At 40.9% G+C, this 26,555-nt stretch overlaps 1 protein-coding gene across 1 annotated transcript; it reads right to left on the minus strand.

Moving 5' to 3' along the window:
• Nucleotides 1–143: 143 nt before the first annotated feature.
• tubgcp5 (tubulin gamma complex component 5) lies at nt 144–22,953 on the minus strand. Its single transcript, XM_063201528.1, has 23 exons — nt 22,344–22,953; nt 22,083–22,136; nt 21,868–21,976; nt 21,650–21,746; nt 21,482–21,561; nt 21,003–21,138; nt 20,392–20,509; nt 19,777–19,866; nt 19,387–19,480; nt 18,761–19,031; nt 17,365–17,567; nt 16,734–16,849; nt 12,521–12,843; nt 10,923–11,121; nt 9,620–9,808; nt 6,514–6,696; nt 5,527–5,611; nt 4,648–4,768; nt 3,869–4,029; nt 3,485–3,610; nt 2,374–2,462; nt 1,765–1,865; nt 144–681 (listed from the first exon to the last, which is right to left on the minus strand). Exons 1-23 carry the CDS (start codon nt 22,475–22,477, stop codon nt 650–652), a joined length of 3,111 nt encoding a protein of 1,036 aa, XP_063057598.1. The 5' UTR covers nt 22,478–22,953; the 3' UTR covers nt 144–649.
• Nucleotides 22,954–26,555: the final 3,602 nt, after the last annotated feature.

Consider the following 26,555-nt stretch of genomic DNA (forward strand, 5'->3'; position numbering starts at 1 on the left):
TCAGATTGCCAGGCAAGTCAGAAATACTGAAACCTGGCCGGTGCCCAAACTATTCAAGTATTTTAGTGTGCAGTGCCTAAACTCCATACCACAAACTCATAATAGTTAATAACTAGAATAAAACAATACATCCGCCATTTACAGGAAACAATAATTTTATTATACACATGACAATGACTTCTTAACAATGGGAGAAGCAGCAGATAACAAACTAAACATTTACACTTTTATTTTGTACATTGCCATACATCCGCACCGCAACCTTTCGTTCATCCACTACAGACAGACACTCACTCGTACAGGCCTCGTTTGTCTTTGTGTGCTAAGCTAGACTGAATAACGTCACCACCAGTCTCACATGTTGTGACATCATCTGTAAAGACATCATTTGGCAGCGACAAACACAAGGCGCAATAAGTACATGGTAAACAGGAGGACTGTCTGAGTGTGTGTGTGTGTGTGTGTGTGTGTGTGTGTGTGTGTGTGTGTGTGTGTGTGTGTGTGTGTGTGTGTGTGTGTGTGTGTGTGTGTGTGTGTGTGTGTGTGTGTGTGGCCATGGGCACTGGAAAGGACACACAGAGGTTGGTTGAGGCTAGTCAGGACAGCTTGTGGGGAGTCGTGAGGCACCTACTAGTGGCTTTGCTTCAGATCAGGCCATGAGAGACAGTGCCAATGCTTCCACTGTAGGAGGACAAAGAGAGAAAGACACAGGAAATTCAATTGGCCCACTATTCATTCACACACAGTTAAGACCTGCACATCCAGCTCATGCTGCTTTCCCACAACCCCAGGTCCATGCTTGCTTAGCAACCCACCCCATGCTCAAGGCAACACCATCACACACACACGCGCGAACACACACACACGCGCGAACACACACACACACACACACACACACACACACACACACACACACACACACACACACACACACACACGCAAACACACTTCAAATTTCATTGCATTGTATTCTTTCACATTATTTCTATGCATTTGACAAATAACACATCTTGCATCCGTGGTCCAAACATAAACCACTGAAGAATAGACAGTGAGGTGGCACTTCCACTTAAGTGCATAGCAGTATTGCTCTTCAGCTAAATATAAAGGCTTCTTCTTTAAAAGTCAGCAAAAAGCTGGCAGTTTTTCCCCCACACAGGACTTCTGTAAGCTCTTGCCAAAAAAGCCCCCAGTGGCAGAACTGAATACATTCAGTTATGGCCAATGGCTTTACTAAGAAGCACACATCATCTTTGTGTGTGTGTAAATGTCACCACAGCATCTTAATGCTTGGGGTATACAGTATGGAATGCAGATGGATAAATGGGGCTCTCTTAGGATTTTTTTTTACAAAAAATTAGAAAGAGTTCAAGGCGACTGTCTCCCTTAGCAATCCAACGTGACTTCACAGGTCTCTCCGTAATGGCATGATATGTACAATACTACTGTACGTCAAATAAATATTGAGTAAATCAAACTCGACCAGTGTGCAGTGATTTATCCTTTTTTGGACTTCTTATGACTGCGCAACACCAGCACTTGGACACTGGCTGTATATAGGGACTAAGTTTTGACAACTTAAAATGTCAGTTTGCAAAGAAATTCTTTTTACATACTAACTCAGAAAAGAAAGGACATACAGGTGTATACTGTACATGTAAACATATAGCATCAGACTTCTGCACATACAATAAGCTTACCAGTACATATGAAGCATAAAGCATCATCAAACTGAGATAGAGAGAAAGTGTTGTCCAGACTTACAGTGAGGGAAGGACCCTCGGCACACGGCCTTGTTCAGAATGGTCACCAGGAACATGTGGCAGCTTTTGAAGTCAGACTCCATTTTATTGATGGACTCAGTCCTGAAATGACATTTATTATGTCACAGACAAATCACATATTAATCATATCACAATAACCAAGACTTTATGTGTCTCGTTTTAGCATTGTACTACAGCTAACAACAGTCAGAGAACAATCTAATTAAGGTATATATAAAAAAATAATGAAAGCCATTGAGCTTATACATAGAGTAACTGTACAGACAGACCAAAAAGTGACAAAAGCATTGGATGTAATTGAGTTTATAGAAGAAAAGGTGACAAAAGCAACAAAAGCTTTTTGGACGATGGGAGGTGTATTGGGCAAGAAGAGCAGCAAGAGATAAGTTGAACTTCAGCTATCTTTAGGTAATGAGCACTGACACAGGTCACCGGCAGCTGTTGGTCTGAAATAGCCTGAATATAGTGACACTTTCTGGGCTTCATGTAGCTTTTTTCATTTTCAGTCTGTTCGTACATTAAGAGAGAATCTAACTGCTTGTATTGACCCTGGTCTCGCTATTGACTTCTTCATTAACGTCAGACTTACTTCCAGGCTCCAAAGCCAGCTTGCCATCGATCAGAGAAGATGAGCACCAGATTCAGCACTTTCATGATTGCCTCCTTCACAAAGCCAATCTGCACAACAAATACCCATTAAAGAACATATCATTTAGTAAGTAGACACTTTTAACCAAAGCAAACCAACAAACATGCCAACAGACACCATTTTTCCTCAAAAGTCTAATTATCACAAATTGCAGCAACCCCATGTCATATTCAATGAAATGAGAAAATATGAGCAGTGATACATTTTGAGTTTACAGTGCTGTAAACACATTAATGCACAACAATCATTTATCATTTCATTTAACAGAATTTTGACACGAACACCTAAGATCAAGTCACGCATTACCTACAAAGTCCTCCTCCTAACCATCAAGTCCCTCCATGGTCTGGCACCCCACTACCTCACGGACCTCCTTCACCCCTATGACCCCCCAAGATCCCTGCGGTCCTCTTCCAAGGGCCAGCTGATCGTCCCTCGTACCAGGCTCAAGGCCACAAGAGCCTTCCATGTTGCTGCTCCTATTCTTTGGAACAATCTGCCCGACCACATCCAGAATGCTAGCCTGATAAACCAGACTAAATGTGGATGTCTAATTTAGTCTGGCCTCGATGCATAATACATCCGAAGATTGTTGATGAGAACAACCTTCCCTCAAAACCCTGCCCGCTTTGATTCAAAACACATCTTTGTGTTGTAATTGGTTTGCCAGATTCATGGCATTCTGGCTTCATTGAATCATTATGCGAGGCCAGACCCACCCGTAGACAAACATTTTGCCGTCCAGCGGGTGGTGCTGGTTCACCAGGCTACCAGAATGCCCCTTCACTGGCCATGTTTAAGCAACACCTTAAGACACATCTCTTCCTAGAGGCTTATGGCTGCTAGTTCCACAAGCACTTTCACTTACATACATTCACACACACGCTCACGCACTGACGCACACACACACTCACACTTTCCTACGATGCTGTGTGAGGCGACCTTGGTTGTTTTGAAAGGCGCTATATAAAACGAAAGTATTATTATTATTATTATTATTATTACTATTATTAAGATGGTGAATTTTGAGTTTGATGTGATGGAAGCGCACCTTTTCTCTCAGGAGGCAGCGGTCATGAATGGTGGACAGGTATCTGTAGTGGATCTTGATCAGCTGGTCCAGGTCCTTTGCTTCCTGCACCTGGTGCTGAAACTCCAGCCCGGTACTGTGCAGGATCTACTCATTGAGAGAGGGGGACAGACAGACAAAGGAAAAAGCATTTTGCTGAATCTTGCAGATATTAATACACCTATACACCCTGTAGATATCATTATGAGGGTGATAAAGCACTACACGAATTCTATCTCTTTGACAATTCATTACAGAGGGAGAAACTGTGTCATAAACGTGAACAAACTTGAATAACAAACTGTATAAACTTGCAAAAAAACATCCAATAGAGGGCATCCTGAAGTCATAAGACACTGCCCATACCCTGGTCATGATGAAGTTGTGCAGGGTGTTGACGAAGTGCATGAGCTTGACGCGCAGCAGGAACATGCGGTGGATCTGCTGCTTGACGGGCACCTTGGGCTCTTTAGTGGGCTCCTCCTCTGGAGGCGCTCCCTCATGCTTCTTAGCGGCGACCGTCAGATCTGACACACAACAACAGGCCACACTGGGGTTTGTTGGGGAATTTTTTACCCTTTTTCTCATTCAGATAGAACAGTGAGAGAGACAAGAAATAAGCAGGAAGAGAGAGATGGGGAAATTAAATAAATGATAGAAGTCCGCAACACTGTTAATGCTCCCAGTGATTTGTGCAAATAAATCACTGGGAGCATTAACAGTGTTGCGGACTACTATCATTTATTTCAGTTACTCTATTTTGTCCAGCACCTGTACCACTGATGTGCGCGCATTCTCCACCTTCCAGAGATGGGGAAATGACCATGGGCCGGGATTGAACCCGGGTCCCTGGCGTAATGGTATGGCACACAAGCCCACTGAGACACGTCTTCCCCAGGGGCACATTAGATAAGTGCGTTAAGATCCCAGCACCACCACAACGCATGCAATCACAAACATCATCAAACATCAAACTGACATCATCAAAACAAGGAACAATAGCAGTACAGATATGCCGTGTGAAAATAAAGATCATTAGCGGATAAGGATACCTACTAGATAAGCAATTGACTGCAAACTCTCATAATGTAGGTCATGCTTAGAGGATGATAGTGCAATTCAGGAAAGTACAGCACTACACCTACCACTGAACCTCAATGTGTCCAGGCAGTACTTTGCCCATTTAATCTGCAGAAGGAGCAGGAAGACTTGATTGTAGATCTTCTGGCACTCAGAGCTGATTACAATATCCACAGGCCAGGGAACCTAGAGCAGAAAACAGGACACGGGGTCAGGTTCATGCAAAAAAATTTAAAAAAAATGTTTCTATTACTTTATTACTTGTCACACTCTGTTATTGGTCCTGTGGTTAATGTCTGCCCTGTTCACCCATTTAAGCCTGATGCTGCCCATTACCTGGGGCTGCATGAACGCTGCATTCATGACATTTGAGTTTTTTTATTAAAAATGGGGGTATGTGGCTCTACCGTGGTGTAACGGTAGAGCACTTGACCACTACTATGTGGCCGACCAGGGTTCGAATCCCGGCCTGAACCCTTTGCCAGTCCTTCCCCATCTCTCTCCCCACTCGCTTCCTGTCACCATCTTCACTATACTATCATCAATAAAGTAAAAATTACCAAAAAATATCTTTTTAAAAATATATGGATATGTTAGAGCTGTATGAACACATTCTACTGCAAGGTGAGGGTCCTTATTATGTGTTTCAGAGGCTGAAATATTTAGGTTTCTATAGGCTGAGGGCACCTTTTCCCAAAAAGGGCTTTGCATTCAGTATGTGTTTTTTGCAGGTGCCTTAGGCTTAAATGGATTAATGTCAGCCCCGCTAATCCCTATGCCTTTACATGGGATAGAGAGAAACGTGATTTCGATTTCGTTTTATGACCTGTGCATGTAAAGAATCTGAAAATAAAGCCAACTTGAAATAATTAATATATTTAACAATGAGGTATTTCACATTTTGCACACACCCTGGACAAGGAACAATACAAGACATGCTATACCTTATAACTCAGAGTGAGGCCATCGAGATTATTGATTGGCTGTTTTTTCCTGGCAGGGTCAATAGTCTCCAAATATATTGACAACCTGTAGGGAATTCAACATGAGTTTACTGATGCAAAGAAATTGGGTATCTGGGCTTGGCATGATTTCAGTCGGAATCAGCATGTATGCAAAGTGAAACAGCAAACATTATGATACTCTGAAAATAATGATTTGATATTCTGGCAACACTTTATTTTAGGGTTCACAGGTTAGCCACTGATACATGCCTAAATACTGACTGTGGTGAAACATATTCAGAAAAATAAAGGGCCTACTTAATCCATATTATGATTTAGTAATAAAGGCTTTCTAGGCAAAGAACAAGAAAGTTGTGAATGGGCGCCTAACATTTTGCTTATTTTGCTTAGCACGTCTTATAAATCACTTATACAGTTAGGAATGTGCTAGTGGCCGACATGTGAACCCTAAAATAAAGTGTTACCAAATCCTCAATAGAATATACTACACTTAAAGGGACACTGTGCAGGAAATGGTCAAAAAAGGTACTGCAACTATGCTGGTCATTGAAACTTGGTTGCCTATTGCCAAATTTGATCTTTTCATAAACTTTACTAAGTAATTAACTATTTTCTAGCATGGCCCAAGTACAGTCAGTTTTACAGCTAAAAATGTCTATTTCTGGAAATTCAAAATGGCGGACCGTGGAGAAGATCCCCCTTTTCATGTATGAAAAGTGCAATTTTTCCAGTCATAATGAACATTTTGAATTTGATGGTGGTGGTAAATATTCATGAAAAAGGTAACATTAGTGAATGGGTAGCATGGATTCTGGAAATAAACGACAAAAAATCCTGCACAGTGTCCCTTTAAGTCCCTCTTTTCGTAGAATTGAAGTCATCAACTGCCATTTATCTAAGATTAAATGAATATAGAGTGTATGATTTATAAAAATAGCATGTGTAGGATGCAAGAGGGTGCAGTACCTGCTGCTGTCCTCTGGGTAGCGCTGTCCCACTGCCTCCTGAAGCTGCACGTTGAGGAAGGACAGCTGCTGCCAGCTCTCCTTCTCCAACACCTTGTCAAAGATGGCCGTGTAGAAGTCGTACATGGTGTCTCCCGCCTCCAGCAGGAAGTAATTCCTCATGGCCTGCAGATACTCCAGCAACCTAGAATGCCACAGAGGATAGAATCAAAACCTGAGGATAATCTTACACCAATAATGAGGTAATCTCCAAAGGAATAATGGCATTTATCTTGTACACCAGCAATCTAAAATGCCACAGAGGAGGGAAAATCAACAGAAATATCCCTATTGTCAATACAATCCCATTTTGCAAATCTGGGTAAAAGCAGAGCAATTTCAGATACATTACTATAGAGAAAGAAACTGTTGCATACTGCTACATTCCATATGAAAAAAGTGAACACTTTGAATAATTTAATTTTATTAAAAAGATGGAATGAAATATCCAATAATTTAAAATTCCAAAGAAGGGGAGCAAATCAAACTCTGAGGTTAAGCACAGACCAATAAGGTCATCCCTAGAGGAATAATGGCATTCACTAAACCTAGTCAATACACTCCTGTTTTCCAAATCTGGAACATCACATCTGCCACATTAAATGGCATCAATACGAAAGAGGAGAGTGAATCAAACCCTGAATTGAACTGTATGGGCAGACGGGAGAGGAAGTGATGGCATTTATGGACATTCTCTCAAGGAAAGTCAATGCAATCTTGTTTGCATATCTGGATAAAAGCACACATTCAAGGATAATCTTTTTTTTTTTAATACTTTATTGCAAGTTTATTCAAGTCAACATTTTCATCTGATCATTTGTCGGTTCAACTTGCAGACATTTTCTTTTTTTTGTGTGTATATAAAGTGATAACATAAATGGTGACCTTTGCATAAACATATATGCCTCTGCGTAGGGAGGGGAAAAAAAAAAAATATATATATAAAAAAAAAAAAAAGGGGGTAGAGGTAGGTAGAGGGAAGTGTGTGTGTGTGTGTGTGTGTGTGTGTGTGTGTGTGTGTGTGTGTGTGTGTGTGTGTGTGTGTGTGTGTACGGTTTATGGTAGATGCTCTTTTTGTCTTATATTTTTATCAATCAGTTTCCCTAAAGAATCTTGCTATTTTGTTTATTATAGTGTTTGGGTATAGTTTGTACCATTTATGCAGTTGATTTCTGGAGTTTAATGTAAGTTTTTCCATATTTAAAATATTGTCTATTGTATTATGCCATTTGTCCAGGTTTGGTGGTTTTGTTTGTTTCCATGCTTTTGTTATTTGTTTTATTGCGGTAATACGTAGAATATTGAATACCTTGTGATTCGTTGTAGTGATTTCTCTTGGAAGATTTATGCCTAATAAGTTATCTACAGTCAAAACTTGTTTAATTCCAAATACATATTTTACTGCTCTTTCAAATCTCTCCCAAAATCCTTTCAGTGCTGGGCACATGAAAAATATGTGACTATGGTTTGCTTTTTGTTCACCACAATTCCTCCAGCAGTGTGTCCCTATTGTTTGCATTCCCTTACATCTGTCTGGTGTAATGAAAAATCTGTGTTGCAGTTTCCATGCAAATTCGTTCCAGTGTTTTGAGTGTGTAATTCTGACGTTTCTTTTTATTGAATCCATCCAGTCTTCCATTGTAATGTCAATATTTAATTCTTCTTGCCATTTATGTTTTACTTCAGATTTAACGCATGTAAGTTTTTGTGCTATCTTGTATATTTTTGAAAGTTTATTTTTTCCTGTAAATCTGTTTTCCCTCAAATATTGTATCAATTCGTTTTCCGTTTCGTCTGGTGGGTGCTCCTTAATGTAACTTCTTATTTGTAGGTACTTAAAGAAATATTTTTTATCCAAATTAAACTTAAAGGCAATATTTTCATATGATTGAAGTACTTGTTGGTCGAAAAATTGTGCATATATTATGAGGCCTTTAGCAGTCCAGTTTTTCAAAACTTGATCCATTTTATTTGGTGGAAAGTCAGGATCGTATGCCATCTCTCTTAGATATACTAGGTTATCTCTTATTTTCATTTTTCTGCAAGCTCGTTTCCAATTCCTCGTTGTATTGAAAACACAAAAGCTATGTCCTGAATAGTTTTTTTGTGCTTTACTTTCTAGGAATGGTAGTGTCCCTAAAGATATATCACACACTTCTTTTTCTATATTGATCCATTTAGCTTCCTGTTTTTTGTTAATCCATTTCAATATTGTTTGTATTTGCGTTGCATAAAAATAGTTTTGTAAGTTTGGCACATTCAAGGATAATCAATACTCTTTCTAGCTAAATTATTCAGAATTACACAGTACTATTCCACTCTATAAAAAGAAACACTTTTAATACTCAAAGGATGGCTGGTTGAATGCAACATCAAATAATCTAAATGTCAATGGATAAATATCAAAGGCCAAGTAAATGAAAATCTGAACTTAAGCACAGGCAATTAGGTTCATTGCTACAATTTAGAAATTCGTTCAGTCAAGGACAGAATACAGTAAAAGCAGGCACATTCAAAGATGCTCAAACATGATTACACTTCGAATAATATCAATGTACTGAAAGGATGGATGAATGCAACAACATTGAATAACCTAAATGCAAAATATGAGGTAAAGCACGGACCAATAAGGTCATCCATACAAGAATAATGGCATTTCGCAGGATATTCACTGAAGGGTAGTCGATACACATCTGCTTTCCACACATACTCAAAGACGTGCCATGATACTTTTTCCAATCAAATTATTCTGATCCACACATACAGTATGATTACATTCCTTTAAAAAAAGTAAGCTCATTTGATAGTTTTCATTTTAACTAATGGGTGGATTCTCATGTGTGATTGCGTAAAACTAAAAATGTCTCAAATCTGACAGCTACAACCCTTGAATGTATTGTTTTAATGTTTCCTTTACTTACCAAACCGGTGCTTTTTGTCATTATTTGGGTTTGAAAGTCTACTGTAGTAGTCTACCTCCTACATTTTTTCCCTGGTGGCTGGGACAAGTTTAGATCCCCTGCCAGACTCCATGAGCCCAGGGTTGTCTACTGGCTATGGCTCCTCACCTGTAATCCTTCTTCAGGGTCCTCATGAGGTTGCCACAGCATTCGATGTACCTGCGGTCGATGTGGGGGTACAGGCAGGACCGCAGGGTCAGCTCGAACGTCTGACACGTCACCGACTCAGACGAGCGGTCCACCATGACGTCGCCGCCAGAGAACTTCTCGTGGAAGTCACTCTGCTCCAGGTACAACCTGATGGGGAAGTGGAACACAAACCGTTATATAGAATTCAGAGAGTTATTACTCCAGAGGAAACCCCAGCCTCATGAAAATCAGTAAAGAATATACAGTATACAGTAATACATCTCAGCTCAATACAAAAACTACAGTAGTGTCTCCCACAGAACATTTGTTAGTCAAGGGGATGGGGAGTAAGTTGGTGAGACATGCGACTATCATGCATCATATCATAAAAAATAGGATATGAAAACCTCCAAAAATAAATATCTTACATTTCTGAGAAAGCAAGTTTAGGAATTACACTAACAATACAATATCATTACTGGGGATCTAGTCAAGGTGGTAGGTGGTTGTTGTCAAAGTGGCCGCCTTAACTGTAGAGTGCTGGGGAAACCCTGCCGATATGACCACAGAATTATGATATTATAATTGTGTGCGCACCAAGACACTTGTGTGTATGGTTTGTTAATGATGACTGATCACAACAAAGATGACACCAGAGTAACCTGTGTGTGGAATGTACACCACCACTACCTACAGTGCCTAAACAAAATCTACACACTCCTGTTGAATTTTTTTAAAGTTTTTGTGATGAAAAAAAAGTCAGAAAGGCTAATCATTTCACAACTTTTTACACCGTATACTTTGTATAGCCATTGTACATGGATGACCTTAAAGTTAATGGCCAGCAGTGGCTTTACAGTAGAGACAACCTTTAGTATATTGTGTCAGTGGCCACTACCATATGAAGATGGCTAGCAGTGACTCATTGGTTACCATAAAGCCACCTGTGTGTTTGTGGTGTGTGACCACTACCTTGTGAAGATGATGGCCAGTAGTACCCTTCAAGACACCTGTGTGTGGGGAGTAAATAGCCACTACCTTGCAAAGCTCATATCCAGTGTCAATGGCCACTACACTGACGTCACCTGTTGGTGACTTGGTACACAACCACTACATTTACGTCTTTGTGGCGTGTACTGTACATGGCCACTACATTGATGTCTTTAGAGCCACCTCTTTGTCACGTGTGCATAGCCACTACCTTGTGAAGATGATGGCCAGCAGTGGCTCAATTGCTACCTCAAAGCCACCTGTGTGTTTGTGGTGTGTACATGAATACTACCTTGCAAAGTTGATGGCGAGGAGCGGGTCGTTGATGTCATCCAGCTCCAGGTGTCGGGCCACAATTGACTGCATCTTGATCAGGCTCCTCTTGGTGGCCTGTTGCTCGGTGACCGTATCCAGGGGCGACTCCTCTCCCCGCCGTAGTCGTGACTGCACCGATTCCAGGAAGAGCGTGTACAGGCTCTTCCGCTCCGCATCTGCAGGAGGAAGGTTTTGTTTCTTAACGACAGCTCTTAACGAGTCCCCTCTGGACCTCAGGAGCATGACGTTTTGACATCATAAAATAAAATGTTTAAATGTTCCTATACATGGGTTCTACATTTTTGTTTTCTCCTGCCTGCGCGAAACTAACTGCGCAGAACTCAACCTCTGATTCTTGGAAAACGTTGGTCAAAAAAATTGCTAACATGGTTGGCAACCAGTGTTGCCCCTCCTCATAGCAGTCAAGGATACAACCTACGCTCAAGTAGCTACATTGTTTTAAATGTCCCCATGATAAAAACAGAATTTGGTAAAACTGCTTTTATTCATTGTGCCCCAACCCACTGGAATGAACTGCAGAATCTTAAATGACACTTTTAAATCTGTCTGCACTTGCTTTTAATATTTTAATCTCCTTCTAATGTTGTTTTATGTTTATTATTTTATGGTTTTTATTGTGTAATTTTATCTCTTTATCCATATTGATTTGTTCTGTTTTGTCTGTGTCTTGTCTGTAAATGTAACTGTTATGTGTGCTGCTGCCTTGGCCAGGGCTCACTTGTAAAAGAGAATTTTATTCTCAATGTGATTTTATTTCCCTGGTAAAATAAAGGTAAAATAAAAAAAAATAGCATCGTGTTGATAAAACACTGTGAACCCATGTATATGACGAATGGAGGTGAACAAAATTTGGTGTTTTTGCTTTGTTTGTACTAGATGTACTAGAAGATGCTCACATTTGAACACCTGACAAATGCTGCATTTTGTCATACTATCCTCCATTGTATTCACCACAAGGCAAAAGGCTGAAATTTGGTGTTTTTGCTTTGTTTGTACTGAATACAAATTCTAAACGGCTAGATGCTCAAATTTGAACACCCACCAAATGCTGCATTTTTGTCAACTTGCCCACAGATGTTATTGTGTTGTTGTTGTTCCTCAATGGTGGAACAGCCTCCCAGATGCAGCAAAATAATGCACATCTCTCTCAACCTTCAAGAAACAAGTAAAAACTCTTGTCTTTCATGACTATCTACGACACTAATGAAGTGTCTGTGTGTGTTTGTACTCTACTTAAACGTATGCTAACCCTACCTAGTATCTGCACTTGTTGATCTGTATGTTTCCTGTGCACTTTGTTTGTACTAGTGATGTCAGCTATGACCATGTCCTCCATTGTAAGTTGGTTTAAAAAGCATCTGCCAAATGCAATATAATGTAATGTAATGTGTAAATGAGAGGCCAAAAGTGATGCCTTTTCAAAAATATCCATATACGCATCAACAACATCTCAATCAACATGCCAAGTTCAACTCAAGTCGCCCACCTCCGGTATCCTCTCCCCAACTCGTGTGGTTTTCTTATATGAGTAATGCCGTGACTAAAATCACCTACCTCTGCTGCCCCCCTCCCGCTGCTCGTCCTCCTTGCAGTGCAGGTTCTTGAGCAGCTGCATGGACTTGCCGGCCATGATGATCTGCTTGAGCACGGGCTTGAGGAAGGACACCATGGTGTGCCCCCGGCTACCGCCGCTGCCGTTGGCCTGCTCCCCTCCGGAGCTCCCGCTGGCCGCATCGCTCAGGCGCTCCTCACCCCCACCTCCACCTCCACCACCACCCCCTCCCCCGCTACCGCTGCCGTCCACCAGCTCCGACACGCTGTACAGGGTGTAGGTGGCATACCAGAAGTCACGGTGGTCCACCGGCACGTCTTTGTTCCTGGGGGTGAGGGACAGGTAGACAGGGGGTTTGGAGGGAGAAGGGACTCAGTATGTGGCTACAGCAGATGTGCTTCAGGGTTTCCCCCCAGCACAAGAGCACCAAAAAGATAAAAACTGTTTAAGCTGCATCCCCAGAAAATGTATGCTATTAGGGGCTTTCACATTGTATTTCATATGAAACTGCATGGGATGGCATAATAATTCCAATGATGACGGTCACTTGTGTCTGATATCAGCTACGCACCACCCACCCCAAACCCAAATGAAAAGTCTGAGGTACAGTGGTGCTCATATGTTTACATACCCCAGCAGAATAAACGCTTTCTCTGCGATTTCTCACAAAATATGAAGGATTACACAAAACCTTTTTTTTCCACTCATGGCTAGTGACTGGCTTAAGATATGTATTAGCAATATTCTGTGTTTACTCTTTCAAAAGCATGATCACAACCCAAACTACCCAAATGACCCTGTTCAAAAGTTTACATACCCTAGTTTCTGATGCTGAATATAGGCATGGTACGGTTTGCGTTGCAAACCGAGACCGTACGGTTTGCATGTCACGGAACGGGGTAGTGGGCAACCGCACGGTGCCCACGGTTTAAAAAAAAAAAAAAAAAAAATAGTGACCACCGGCGGACGACGCTATTAAAATCCTACTACTTTTACAAGCATAAAACACAAAGACTACGTAGGATATTGAGTGTGGAAAGACTGATTTCTATCAGCCAACTGAAAGGCATAATGTAACAGCATGCGCCAGCTGACTAGGCTACAGTAGCCTACAAGCAAGTGCAGGTCGGTCAGCAGCGTCACCCTGTCCCCCCTCTCTCTCCACGTTAGCGCAAGTGACTGTTCCCAGCCTTTATGCTGACCATTTTAAATTAAATGAACATGAATTTACAAACAATGACAGATTAGCAGAACAAAGTAGACTATGACTTACGTTACAGTAGCCTATCCACGTGGCATTGAATGGGGATTCCGGACGGCAAAATGCGAGATTGAACATATCCATCAGATTCACTGCGCTGTCCTTAACTGCAATCAACTGTAGGCCTAATTATATGTAGCCAGTTAAACTCTGACGGACGGAAGGGGACTTTGTGCTGTTGCCTAGTTAACATTGATGTTTAACACTATAACAAAAATAAAATTTGACTGTTTTAAAAGGCTCAGCTTCACAGGAGTTTTGTGAAACATTCTTGTGCATACACTTCTAAAAAAACGATCTTTTAAAATTATTTGTTACCTTAACTTTCACATTTTAACATAGCATAACCCTATCACTTGTTCACTTAAAATTGAATTTGACTTCTGATTTTACTTCTATGCTTCTCACGGCCGGCAGTTTCATGATAGGAAGCAACTGATTCATAAGCGCAAAACTCGCAGAAAGCGGTATCAAAATAAAAGTCCAATTCGTTCTCAGTGTGTCATTAACCAAAATAGTCATACTGCACTGACCTAATGGTCCCATTACCTACAGGAGTGTAGCTGTTTTATTTGTATACGTCAAATGTGTTATAGCATGTAATATTTGAATATTTGTCAACTTAAAAGTTAGGACTTAGTTCTCCCTTTTTGTGAAATAAATGGAAGCATGTTAAAATCATTGATATCTTTCCTCTTTCAGTTGGGTTAAATGAAGTCAAATTCAACATACCCATGATAAGCTTACATTTTCATTCTAATTTTTATATAATACATTTTATTAAAAAAAAAAAAAAAAAAAAAAAAAAACAGAACCGTACAAAACCGAAAACCGTGACCTTGAAACCGTGATATGGACCGAACCGTGACATTTGTGAACCGTACCACCCCTAGCTGAATATGGCCCTGTTTAACATCAGGGACCGCTCTAAATTGTTTGTGGTAGTTGTGGATAAGGCTCTTAATGTTCTCAGATGACAAAACAGCACATTCTTCCTGGCAGAATGGTTGTTTCCTATATCTTTGGGTGTCTTGCTGGAACCTCACATTTGAGGTTTCCCCTGAGTGGCTCAATGATGTTGAGATCAGGAGTGAGATGGTCGCTCAAAAACCTTCATTTCTTTCTTTCTGAAGCTAATGACGGGTTGATTTGGCTTTCTGTGTCGAAATATTGTCATGTTGGCACTGTTGGAATTTCAATTCAGAAATGCAAGGTTGGAATCAAGCCAATGGGCAAGGGAATCATTGCATTGCAATGATCATTGCAAGGGAAATTGTTCAGGAGGCATAGGACAACCAAAAAATAACTTCAGGTGAAATATAGGACAACATGAAAAAATGTTTTAAACTGTACAGGCACTGTAGAGGCACTTGAGGAAAGATGGGCTGTTGGGGGTTGCCAGGAGAAAGCCATTACTACAAAAATGCAAACATGTTATTTTGCATATGATACACCAAATAGCACAGTGAGAAGCATCAAAATGCCTGTGACAACTTTTTTCAGCCACTATTAACAGTACCATTTGGAGAACAGTCAACGGAGCCTATGATGAAAGTTACACAGTCCCTTCTCTGAAACATTGTCATGGACCACTGATGTCATGGGGACATTTGAGTTACAAATGCACTACACTTTTGGTCCATACTCACAGAATGATGAATACATTGCCTTGTGAAAAATACTGGAGGACACTCATCAGCCTTGAAACTGCACATGGTCCATTGTTTGGACATGCCAACATGACAATATTTCAGCACAGAAAGCCAAATCAACCCGTCATTAGCTTCAGAAAGAATAAAATGAAGTTTTTGAGCGACCGTCCCACTCTCCTGATCTCAACATCATTCAGCCACTCAGGGGAAACCTCAAATGTGAGGTTCCAGCAAGACACCCAAAGATATTATAGGAAACAACCATTCTGCCTGGAAGAATGTGCTGTTTTGTCAACTGAGAACATTAAGAACCTTATCCACAACTACCACAAACAATTTAGAGCGGTCCCTGATGTTAAACAGGGCCATATTCAGCATCAGAAATTAGGGTATGTAAACTTTTGAACAGGGTCATTTGGGTAGTTTGGGTTGTGATCATGCTTTTGAAAGAGTAAACACAGAATATTGCTAATAAATATCTTAAGCTAGTCACTGGCAATGAGTGAAAAAAAAGGTTTTGTGTAATCCTTCATATTTTGTGAGAAATCGCCAAGAAAGCGTATATTCTGCTGGGGTATGTAAACATATGAGCACCACTGTAAACACTGGATGGTGGGGGTTTTTCGCCCCTAAATATTTGCATTGAGAAGAAATACATACTATGAAAATATGATGTTGACCTTGACTGATTTGGAGGAATGCTTGTATAAAGGAATTTGGCTATCAAAGTACACATTTATGTTTGCACTGAACCGATTTTTAATTACATTTTAACAGATGGTTTTGGCAGACTTCCAGGTTACACCTCAGAGCTCAAGCTCATCTGCCTTGCAATTACCAGGTCCAAATCAAGAAAATAAATACATCTGTGCAGTATGTGAGAAATGAAAGAGAAAGGTCATCTGCACTTGGTTTGCTTTCAATTCAATACATCTGGATCAATAGTGTTCCATCAAATGGGGTGCTAAAACTTCCTTCAGCCTCAGTAGGAAGTGTTTGCTTGCCAGATTGCACAGTGTATCATTGTTGTCATCATGGTTTTGAATACATAGAGAGATAGGATTCTAGATCTGACTAATCTTCTTTGTCAGTTTAGAAGAAGCATTTATCTTGTGCAAAATGACAGAGATATCAAAAAATAACTATATGAATTGTAATATGTATCTCTGTCCTGTGTTTTTCAGTCAAACACTGAAGCCCATTTAGCCATGTATATCCTCTGCACTGCAGAAGACAGTCATGGTATCAATTATCCTTTAATCCCATGAAGCCCTGACCTGTAAGCAGCGCTTGAAACGGTACCTCTGAATGATAAACTCTTTAGCAGGGTCAAATAGGTGGCCGTGCACAATCCACTCGTCCACAATCTCCAGGTAGGGCCGCACCGTCTCCACCCAGAGAGAGAAGAGCAGGGCTACCTGCAGACACACAGAGTCATGAGGGGAAGGAGGGAGATGTGGATTACTCAGCTGTTCTCTTAAGCCCATTACACCATGAGTCGATGACATTAAATTAGACAGCTATGAACAGCATGCATATGCAATAATGCCATGCAATGCATATTGCAATGCATATTAATAATGTATATAATAATGCCATGCCATGTAATCATATTATAATACTGCTACTTGTTATGCATGAGACAGTAGGAGATAACATTTTGATTCCTTTGCATGTCTTCTACATGTGAAGAAATTTACAAAAAGCTCATTTGACGGTTTAGAGTTTTGAAAAACAAGTAAACATACTATTAACACATTGTGAGTTTTCTGAATCCATTCATACAGTATCTATCAGTCACAAAATATGGGGATTCATACTAACGCACTCACCAAGGCCTTACAATGTTACACTCACAAACAGCTTATTCATTCATTTATAGGGTTATTTTACACACACACGCACACGCACACACGCACACGCACACACACACCGCTTGTTCTGAGGCCTCTCCAGCACTGTCGTACTCGAGGATGGCTTTGTAGAGGGTGTTGAGCAGATGGGATGCCCGCACCACGTTAGGCGTGCCAGGAGGCACCTCTGCCACCCCCGTGCAGAAGACCCGATGCAGCACCTTCACCTGCGCCAGGTGAGGCTTGAGGCGCTCCAGCACGCCAGACAACGTCACCGTCTCATCTGGGGGCAGACAGGGATGGAGAACACATTTTATAACATTTCTGTCTGTGTTTCTGTCTGTCTATTTCTCTTTCTTTCTCCCTCCCATGCACACTCACACACACTGGTAGTAGGGATGTAAATAAAATCGAAATGTATCGATGTATCGGAAGTATCGGCAGGCGATTTAATCGAATCGCATTGTATCGTGGGGCATTCTTAAGAATCGAATCGCTAGCCCCTGTGCAATGCCCTAGCTCCATAACACAATAGTAGTAGAAAAGTAAGTGGAAAAAATCGAATCGAACCGAATCGCATCGTATCGTGGGGAATTCTTAAGTATCGAGAAAAAAATCGCATCCCTGATTTAAGAAATCGATACCGTATCGTATCGTCATGAAGGCTGTGATTTACACCCCTAACTGGTAGCATGCATAACTGTATATCACCTTCTCCTTTGAAGGTGAGGGATAAAGAACAAATATTCAAACATTCCTTTCTGATACACACACACACACACACAATTTGCCATTTCATCTATTTTACAGCAAGGACATCTGTCTGCACTGAAGTAGTCAAACACGCCCCAACAATGCCTCTGTTTTCTGTGGGTTACCATTCGCTGGATGAGTTTGTTAACATTGACAAACACTACTGAATTACAATATTGTAATATTGAGGTCAAGAAACAGTGACACCCCACTAATAAGTGTGGAGATGAAGTATCATTCATATGCAAACTAAAGAAATGATTGAAATGCTGAGATGCTGTTGGGCATGTCATTTCTGAGCAATTCTTCTCTCTAAATGCATCACCACACTTTGCATAATTTCCCAGCACTACACCCAGTGCAGTGAGCTGGGTGGCTAATGAGAGTGAATGGATATCCTGTAATTGCTCTGGGCGACAGACAGAGAGTACAGACTGTGTGGTGTGAGAGGTAGTGTTTCTCAACAGGGGTGGTACAGCCCCCCCAGGGGACGTTGGGGAGCTCTAGGAGGGACGTTGAGAAGGATACAGTTGAGAGGGGGCGGTGCTTAGTTGCCATTGGGGGGCCATTGGAGGTCAAAGGGGCGTTGGGAGGCATGTGATGAGGCCAAGAGGGCATTTGTTCAAAAAAGGTTGAGAATCACTGCTCGAATTGCTCTGGGCGACAGACAGACACACTGTGTGTAGTGAGAGGAAATCTTAAAGCAACAGCAGGGTGCACCACCTTTGCCAATCAGCTCCTTTTCAATGGTGGTGAGCTCCTCTTTGAAGGTGGTGAAGTACTTGTAGAGCGCCCACACAAAGGCCTGGTAGGTCCTGAAAGGCGGATCAGAGCCTCTTTTGGAGGAAGAGGAGGACGAGGACGAGGAGGAAGATGAGCCGCCAGGGGGGCAGGTCTCGGTACTGTAGCCCGTCACCTCGTCGATGAAGCGCTGGAGCCTGTAGACGGCCTGTCCGTACGCAGCTATGTGCTCCAGCACTGAACGCAGACAGTTCTAGAAAGAATGCAAAGACACATCACATGAAATACATCATATAGGGTCTGGAACAGTTTACATTAAATTAGACTTTCACTTTTTTGATCTTCCTTCATTCATTAATTTTTTCAGTCATTCATTCTAATAACTACTCATGCACTCACTCCCGTAATACATTCTGAATTTATTTCCACTTTTTCTATGCCTGCTTTGCAACAACAGAATGCATGATGGAGCCATCTGTGAAACGATAATAACATGAAAATCTTTTCCGATGCATAATTAATGAATTGTGGAAACTCCAATAAACTGTTGGCTGCACTCTATGCATATCAGTAGATGAGAGGGGAAAATTCTAGAAGTGAAAACCTACACTGGTTAGATGAGTGACAACGACATCGTTTCGGACCACCACTTTGCCGTCAAGATGCTGAAATATGAAGAGCTTCTTCACCCCAGAAAGCAGCCTGTGGGAAAAGAGAGGCGCTTCAGTGGCCGCCTTTATCTAGAGACATCCACAAAAAAAGAGTACATTTTCCCTTGGCACCTTCTCTAAAGACAACTTGTTATCCTAGCTTTAAAAAGAACCCATTCATTCATTTATTCCATTTCTGGATACATTTATTCAAAGGAAAGAAACCAAAGGATTGCAAGCCCACAGCATCTGATTATGAAGAAAAGAAAACACAGCACACAGAGACCTTTAAAAAAAACCATCTAATCGCACAACCTGTTCATCAACGATAATCTTCTCCTGACTTACCAGAAAGTCTCCCGTATCACTTGGGTCTCCGTGACAAAGGCCTTCTCTTCAGGCAAGTACAATGGGTCAGTGTTGTACAAATGCTGGTCCCTACGCAGGAGAAGAAGGAAAAAGAAAGCAGAAAATGGAAAAGAAAACAGAAATGAGACTCCAGACCCTTCTCCCATAGTTCTGGATCAACGATCACAGATTTTTGATTCTTGGAGACAATTATTTGGCATTTAGAGTAAGCGTCTTCTCGGGTCTCTATTTTCATTATATCTTCACAGCTGAGGCGTCTTAATTTCAAAGACTTGTGATGGTAGATCAGGTAAGAAGAACCCAATACTTGCTTTGATTGAGCCAGTCAATGGCTGTGAGGATAATAAAACAGATTGAAAGGGGATCTTACGGCCCTGGCTGTGGCTTAATCAGCTAGGGCACTGGCTGTTATGCTGGAGAGCTGTGTTCGAAATGCTGGAGACCTGTGTTCGATTACTGCCCAAGGTTGTTTTCCGATCCTCCCCCATGTCTTTCCCCCACTGCTTTCCTGACTCCTCTCAAACTGTCCTTTCTAGTAATACATTCAGGAAAAGCTCCCAAAAAAAAAACAATAAAAAAGAAAGGGGATCTCACCAGACGTTGAGCAGGTTGGAGTGCAGGTGCAAGCTGTGAGGGAAGCGTGGAGCGTGAGGTACCCAGTAGGGAGTCACCACGTGTTGCTCCAGCCACGCCCGAGCATCAGGCTCCCCTACTGTGGACCGAGCACACACAGACACGCACAAATACAAATACATTACAGCCGTTTAACACAGGCAACACTGTATGAAGACACGTGCAATTGTCAGCAACTAAACAGATTACAACAAGAGCAGAGTGATCAGTGCTACTGAGCAAAAAGAGGATCTCGTTAATGTATCCATACCTCCCTTACAGCCTGTAATAGATTCCATTATTTCAATACATTACTACAGCAGAAACACCCATTTAAAATGCCTTTGTAACAATACGTTCATCAATAATAACAAATAGAACAAATAGAATCAAAAACAAGAAAGGCTTCAACCTTCATAGCATTTAAATATCTATTTTTTTGCATTTGGCAGATGCATAGCATAGCATATATGAGCCAAAACAAAAGTACTAATATAAGAGAGACCATTCTCTCTACTTCTACTGAGAGGATGTTTTGAATCTGGCCCTTTACTGTGTTGCTCACGTCACTGTCCAGGTGTCACACCACTCACCTGTCCACGTCACCCCAACATTTTTATCCGCATGCTCCTGGTCCTCCTGTGGAGTCCTGTCCAGCTGTATCCCAGAGTCCTCTCTACTGAATGGCTGCTGACTGTCCTCCTCATCGCTCTCCTCCTCAGACCACTCCTAAGAAAGAAAGAAAAAAACAGACACTTCCATCAGCTGTACTGTATAACTATCATGAGTTCTATACACAGCTGAGATGGCCTTGACAGGCACAACCACTGTTATCTGCATGAGTGCTGAACTTTGTTTGACTAGCTCAATAAACAACAATATATGGGCTGAGGGGGGTGACTCAGAAAATATAGGTTGGATGGATCAGCATAGAAATATGACTTCCAGTACATTTTGTATGCCCATTGAGATACAGCTATACTTCTATCATAGAAATGCTAAAAATATTATAGACAATGTAGTTTTTCCTTGTGCGAGATAACATGTTAATGGAGGCAGCCAACATACTCACCGGAGTGTCTGGGTAGGGGCCAGAGTCGATATCTTCCCCTTCTAATAAATATTTGCCCCAGTCAAAAGTGTCTTCTTTAGCTGCACAAGATAAGGGTCAAAGGTCAAAGGCAAGTTAAGATTGCATATGCATGCAAACAAATATGGCACAAAAGGGATATACACTTACCAGTTTCTTTTATTCTGGGTCTCTCTGTGAAGTTGTTGTTTGAGGGTGAATCTGACAGGTACAGCAGCAAGGCCAGTAAACTATGGTGGGCATCCGTCTACCACACAGTCGCAGAGAGAAGGAGGGTGGATTTGTCATTATCTCTGATTAACAGGCACGCTAAATCTGTACATTGTTTCTCATATCAAAAATGTGTGGATCGAATTGAAATAAGGTACCTTAACACCTTCTGTATTGGGGAGAGGGGAGTTAAGGAATTCATCAGTCAATCTCATCCAGCTCTCTGCTTTGCTCACATCTGAGTGAATCATTAGTTTCTCATAGATCCTGTGAAATCAAATATGGTAAGGTAAGCTTTACAAAATAGCAAATCCTCTGACGTGCTTAATTGTACAGAAAGCCAGACAACGACCTGCTTGGAGTCTGCACTTACCCTTTTACTTTCTGTTGAACTTTATGACTGTTGACATCAAGAAAGCGATGGAACCTTGGGGGGGAAATGCATAACACATGTTCAAAACCTTCATATGGATGGCAAAGACACATTTAAAAAGAAAGAATTGCATTGGACTGCTTCATCTGGAGGACTACCCAGCAAATTATGCTGCTGGGTCATTACACTGCAAGTTAGTCAGTCGTCCTTGCTGCTGGTTATAATGCTGACAACAATGCTTGCATGACCAGCATGACTTACCGAAAATTTGAAGTTGTGAATTTCAGAGCTAACTGAAAGTTCTGGTCCTCTTCATCTTGGATACCAGTAAAGTGCTTGATGAGATTTTTCGTTTCTATGTCCAAATTCTTCTCGAATTTGGTCCAATGCGCCATTGTATCTTCTTGAGGTTTCAATGTTGACAGATGCAGTAGCTGGCTAATGTCAACGTTGTAGCTGTTCACTTGCAAGCTAACACAGCCCCTTACGCTGAGTGTATTAAACGTTTACTTCATTGTATAGGTTGAAATCATGCTCGACTAAAATGTATCAATTTGCTGTTTTGTTCATTTATTTCGTGCAGCGTGCATTGACACAGCAACCATGAAATGATGAGCATGTGTTAGCTAAGTGCCTGTCAGCAGCAGCAGCACGATTGGCTGGCATGTTGTCAGACAGTTTCAGCACCAGACCTTTACCAAATAAAGGTGTCATCAGACCTGTGATAACGTAAAGTGCAAGCCAACGATATCTGACAACAGAAGTAAACGTCCAAATTCTTCTCTTTCGAAAAGTATAACGGCATCTAGCCTGCTACATCCAGCGTCCATCCATTTGTTTTCCCTCGGCAACTGAACCTGCCGCTCCGCCCAAACAGAAAAATGGTTGGCCAACCAAAACACTGTTCGGAGTTGCATGACACTCAGAAGACATCCCTGACATCAATGTGTCTCTTTTCTGTTTCAAAAGAACTTCATTGGCAATTTAATATGTTTATGCAAACATTGAACAAATGAAACCTAGAATAAAAATGTTTTAAATTAATGTTTTAGATGAAATAGCCTACAAACGTCCCGAAGTGATCATTAAAAAAAACTACAAACTAAAATACAAAACAAGGCACACAAATAACCCCTTTATGATACGAATGAGCAGGATGGAATAGCTGATCTAGAAAAGGCCTACATGGCCTGCCAGAAGGGACTTGGAACTTCATTCCAAAGCTAATGTGGCTGAAAAAGTAACGAGTCATTCTGGACAATGCAAAAAGTAGCCTATGATTTGTTTCAGCCTCGAGAATCATTGGGACGGGTTAGCACTGTTTCTGTGATTGCTCATACTCCCACCCATAGCTCTTTCTAATTTATTTTATTTTATTTTATTTTATTTTGTATTATATTATATTATATTATATTATATTATATTATATTATATTATATTATATTATACTATGCTATATTAGGCTATATTAGCCTATATTATAGGCCTATTATTTAGGCCTACTCATATTATAGTCTGCCTTGCATATCACGCTATGAGACAAAGGGAACAACACTCGTGACACAATGTTAAGACGTGAAGAGAGTGTTGTGCATGTCCTCACACACATCTGTCTTTCTCAACCTCTCTCTCAGGGCAGCTTGTAACAGACCTTAAACAGATTGGGATTTAGACTGAGGGACTGTGTGACTGGTGAAGAGAGAGGTGCAGTAATCCAGATGTTATAAAGTCAGGGCTATCCTTGAAGGACAAACAGGATTTCGGGCAGAATTCAGTTTCAGTTATTAGGAAAAACCTTGACTAAACTGATCTTCTTTTTAAAGGGACACTGTGCAGGAAATGGTCAAAAAAGGTACTGCAACTATGCTGCTTATTGAAATTGGGCTGCCTATTGCCAAATTTGATCTTTACATGAAAGTTTACTAAGTATTAAACAAATATTTTCTAGTATGGTCCAAGTACAGTCATTTTTGCAGCTAAAAAAAGGCTATTTTTGGAAATTCAAAATGGCGGACCATGGAGAAGATCCCCCTTTTCATGTATGAAAAGTGCAATTTTTCCAGTCATAATGAAAACTTAGAATTTGATGCTGGTGGTAAGTAGTCATGAAAAAGGTAACATTAGTGAATGGGCAGCATGAATTCTGGAAATAAACAAGTAAAAATCTCACACAGTGTCCCTTTAAAGAGCTCTATGATTGAATGACCCCAAAGTGGCAAATGTCTTTAACAGGTGAGGTGACCTAGTTTTTTTTAGTAGGCCTAATCGAATGTGGATTGGGAAACTCATGACTTCAGACTTATGATTCAATTATTTCTCCGACTCCTCAGGTCTTATGATTTTGCTTTAGGTCACAAGATGAGGGCATTTAACCCATTCATGCAGATGGTGATCCCATTCATCCCTATTTGCTGAAAAAGCATTAATACATCACCTTCATTGCTATGTCATTACCAAGAGTCTTAAGTAACGGACTAAAACATGGTTATTACCATTTTGGTGACAATAAGGTTATAACAGTGCATGAAATGGTTCAGTAGTGGTGCGCTCTTTGTTACAGATCTTTCACAACAACCTCATGGACAGTCACAGTAACCACTGCTTGATGTCCAGTATATAATTAGCCTGCGTTGTTCTTTAGGAGATGAATATTAATAATGACATGTCATATTTTTATTTCAGTTCCGAACAATGGCGTCAGCATCTTTTGTGTTGTGTGACCTTTGTTTCGACATAACACCTGTCTTTTAGGATAATCTTTTTTTCTGCCAAACAGAATTACAGTTGGTGTTACAGTATATTATATACCTGTATGTTTTTACATCTTTATTCTATTGACCTAAAAGTTGCATTATTCAGAAAACATAGAAAGGTCTGGATTTTTTTCCTGTCTTTTATGCTCTATTTCCAGCTTCCAGATGACGTAAAAAATGCACCCACTATTGATAGCTTTAAATCTAGACTCAAGACAAAGCTGTTCTCAGATGCTTTCCCCTAGCTTAAATTATATATCATTCTTATTTTTTCATTTTTTTATGTTTCTTTTTTTATTGTATTATTATTATTATTATTATTATTATTATTATTATTATTATTTTACCTTATGTTTTATCTTAATGTTTTAAATGTTCTTTGTCTCTAATTTATTTCCTTCTTTCTTCCCAGTTTCCTTTCTTTTTGCATTTGTTAATTTTGTGAAGCACATTGAGTTGCACCTGTGTATGAAATGCGCTATACAAATAAACTTGCCTTGACTATTAAAATTCCCATTCGGGATCATTTTAAATTCTGCTTTATAGCCCAATAAGCCCATATCATGAGCTACTGAAAGTGAAGGTGAAACCTCAACTGGGAAACTCCAACTCCCATTGTCATTGTAACACAGCACTCCACAACACACAAGTGCACACTGCACACAATGAAACTGCATTTATGCCTCACCCATGCAAGGGGGCAGCTCCTAATGGCATCTGAAAGGGAGCAGTGCGGCAGGATGGTAGGCCTACCATGCTCAGGGTACCTCAGTCATGGAGGAGGATGGGGGAGATCACTGGTTAATTACTCCCCCAACCAACTTGCTGAGTCAGGAATTGAACCAACAATTCTGACGCCCTAACTCTTTACCCAGGACTGCCCTGATGCTGCTGTAAACATTTTCTGCCTTGGCTTAGGCTATCTTACACCAAACCAGGTTACCCATAAAACACTGCTTTTTAATTCGAATCACTCGCATTGTAATCAAATTGTGTTCTGAAAAAAATCACCGTTGGATTTAAAGGGACAGTTTGGTCAATTTCAACATGCAGTTGTAATGCTCACACTACCCTGGGCTTGTCAGTACCTCAGATTTTTTTTTCTTCTTCTTCAGCCGTTTCCGAGATCCTGGTCATTGTAATGGGGGCAGCTCTTTGTTTACATTTAAAAAAAACATTTTTATTTATTCCCAAAAACATCCAAAAGGTTATAAAACATCAGCAGACAACTAGCAAACAGCAGTACCTTTTGGGAAAATATTTGGAGTTGGCCTAAGTTTCATTTTTTAAAAATGTAAACAAACGCTGCCCCCATTAGAATTGCTCATATCTCGAAAAGGGCTGAACCGAAAAATGTGGCATCACCAGGTACTGACAAGTCAAGGGTAGCGTAAGCAATACAACTGCATGTTGAAATTGACCAAACTGTCCCTTTAACAAGAGCGAAATATGCCGTGAATACTGGTGTAGGTCTACTAGATGGGCTATGAGTACATAGGCTATGAGTCTATGTGACGGAGGTCATCTTGCACCTGTTCACCCCCCTCGGGGATCGGACGTGCGACCTCGTCAACTACAACGGTTCGGCAATGGGAGACACAGTACGATACCGCTGGGCCAAGAGACTAGTCTCTCGGCCCAACGGCACGAGACTGTATGAGGCTATCGGAGGGAGGTTTACCAACGTTCCACGCCAACTCTGTGCTAGTTAGCCTCCGTT

This window comes from Engraulis encrasicolus, chromosome 6 (assembly GCF_034702125.1).
Source record: "Engraulis encrasicolus isolate BLACKSEA-1 chromosome 6, IST_EnEncr_1.0, whole genome shotgun sequence".
Classification (NCBI taxonomy): domain Eukaryota; kingdom Metazoa; phylum Chordata; class Actinopteri; order Clupeiformes; family Engraulidae; genus Engraulis; species Engraulis encrasicolus.

What these genes read in the sequence shown, in the direction of transcription:
- tubgcp5 (XM_063201528.1), bottom strand. Translation starts at nt 22,477, where the DNA reads ATGGCGCATTGGACCAAATTCGAGAAGAATTTGGACATAGAAACGAAA. An exon ending in TTGTCACTCATCTAACCAGT is followed by an intron (nt 19,032 to 19,386) that starts GTAGGTTTTCAC and finishes CATTCTTTCTAG; the next exon opens with AACTGTCTGCGTTCAGTGCT. An exon ending in GCGGGAGGGGGGCAGCAGAG is followed by an intron (nt 11,122 to 12,520) that starts GTAGGTGATTTT and finishes TTCCTCCTGCAG; the next exon opens with ATGCGGAGCGGAAGAGCCTG.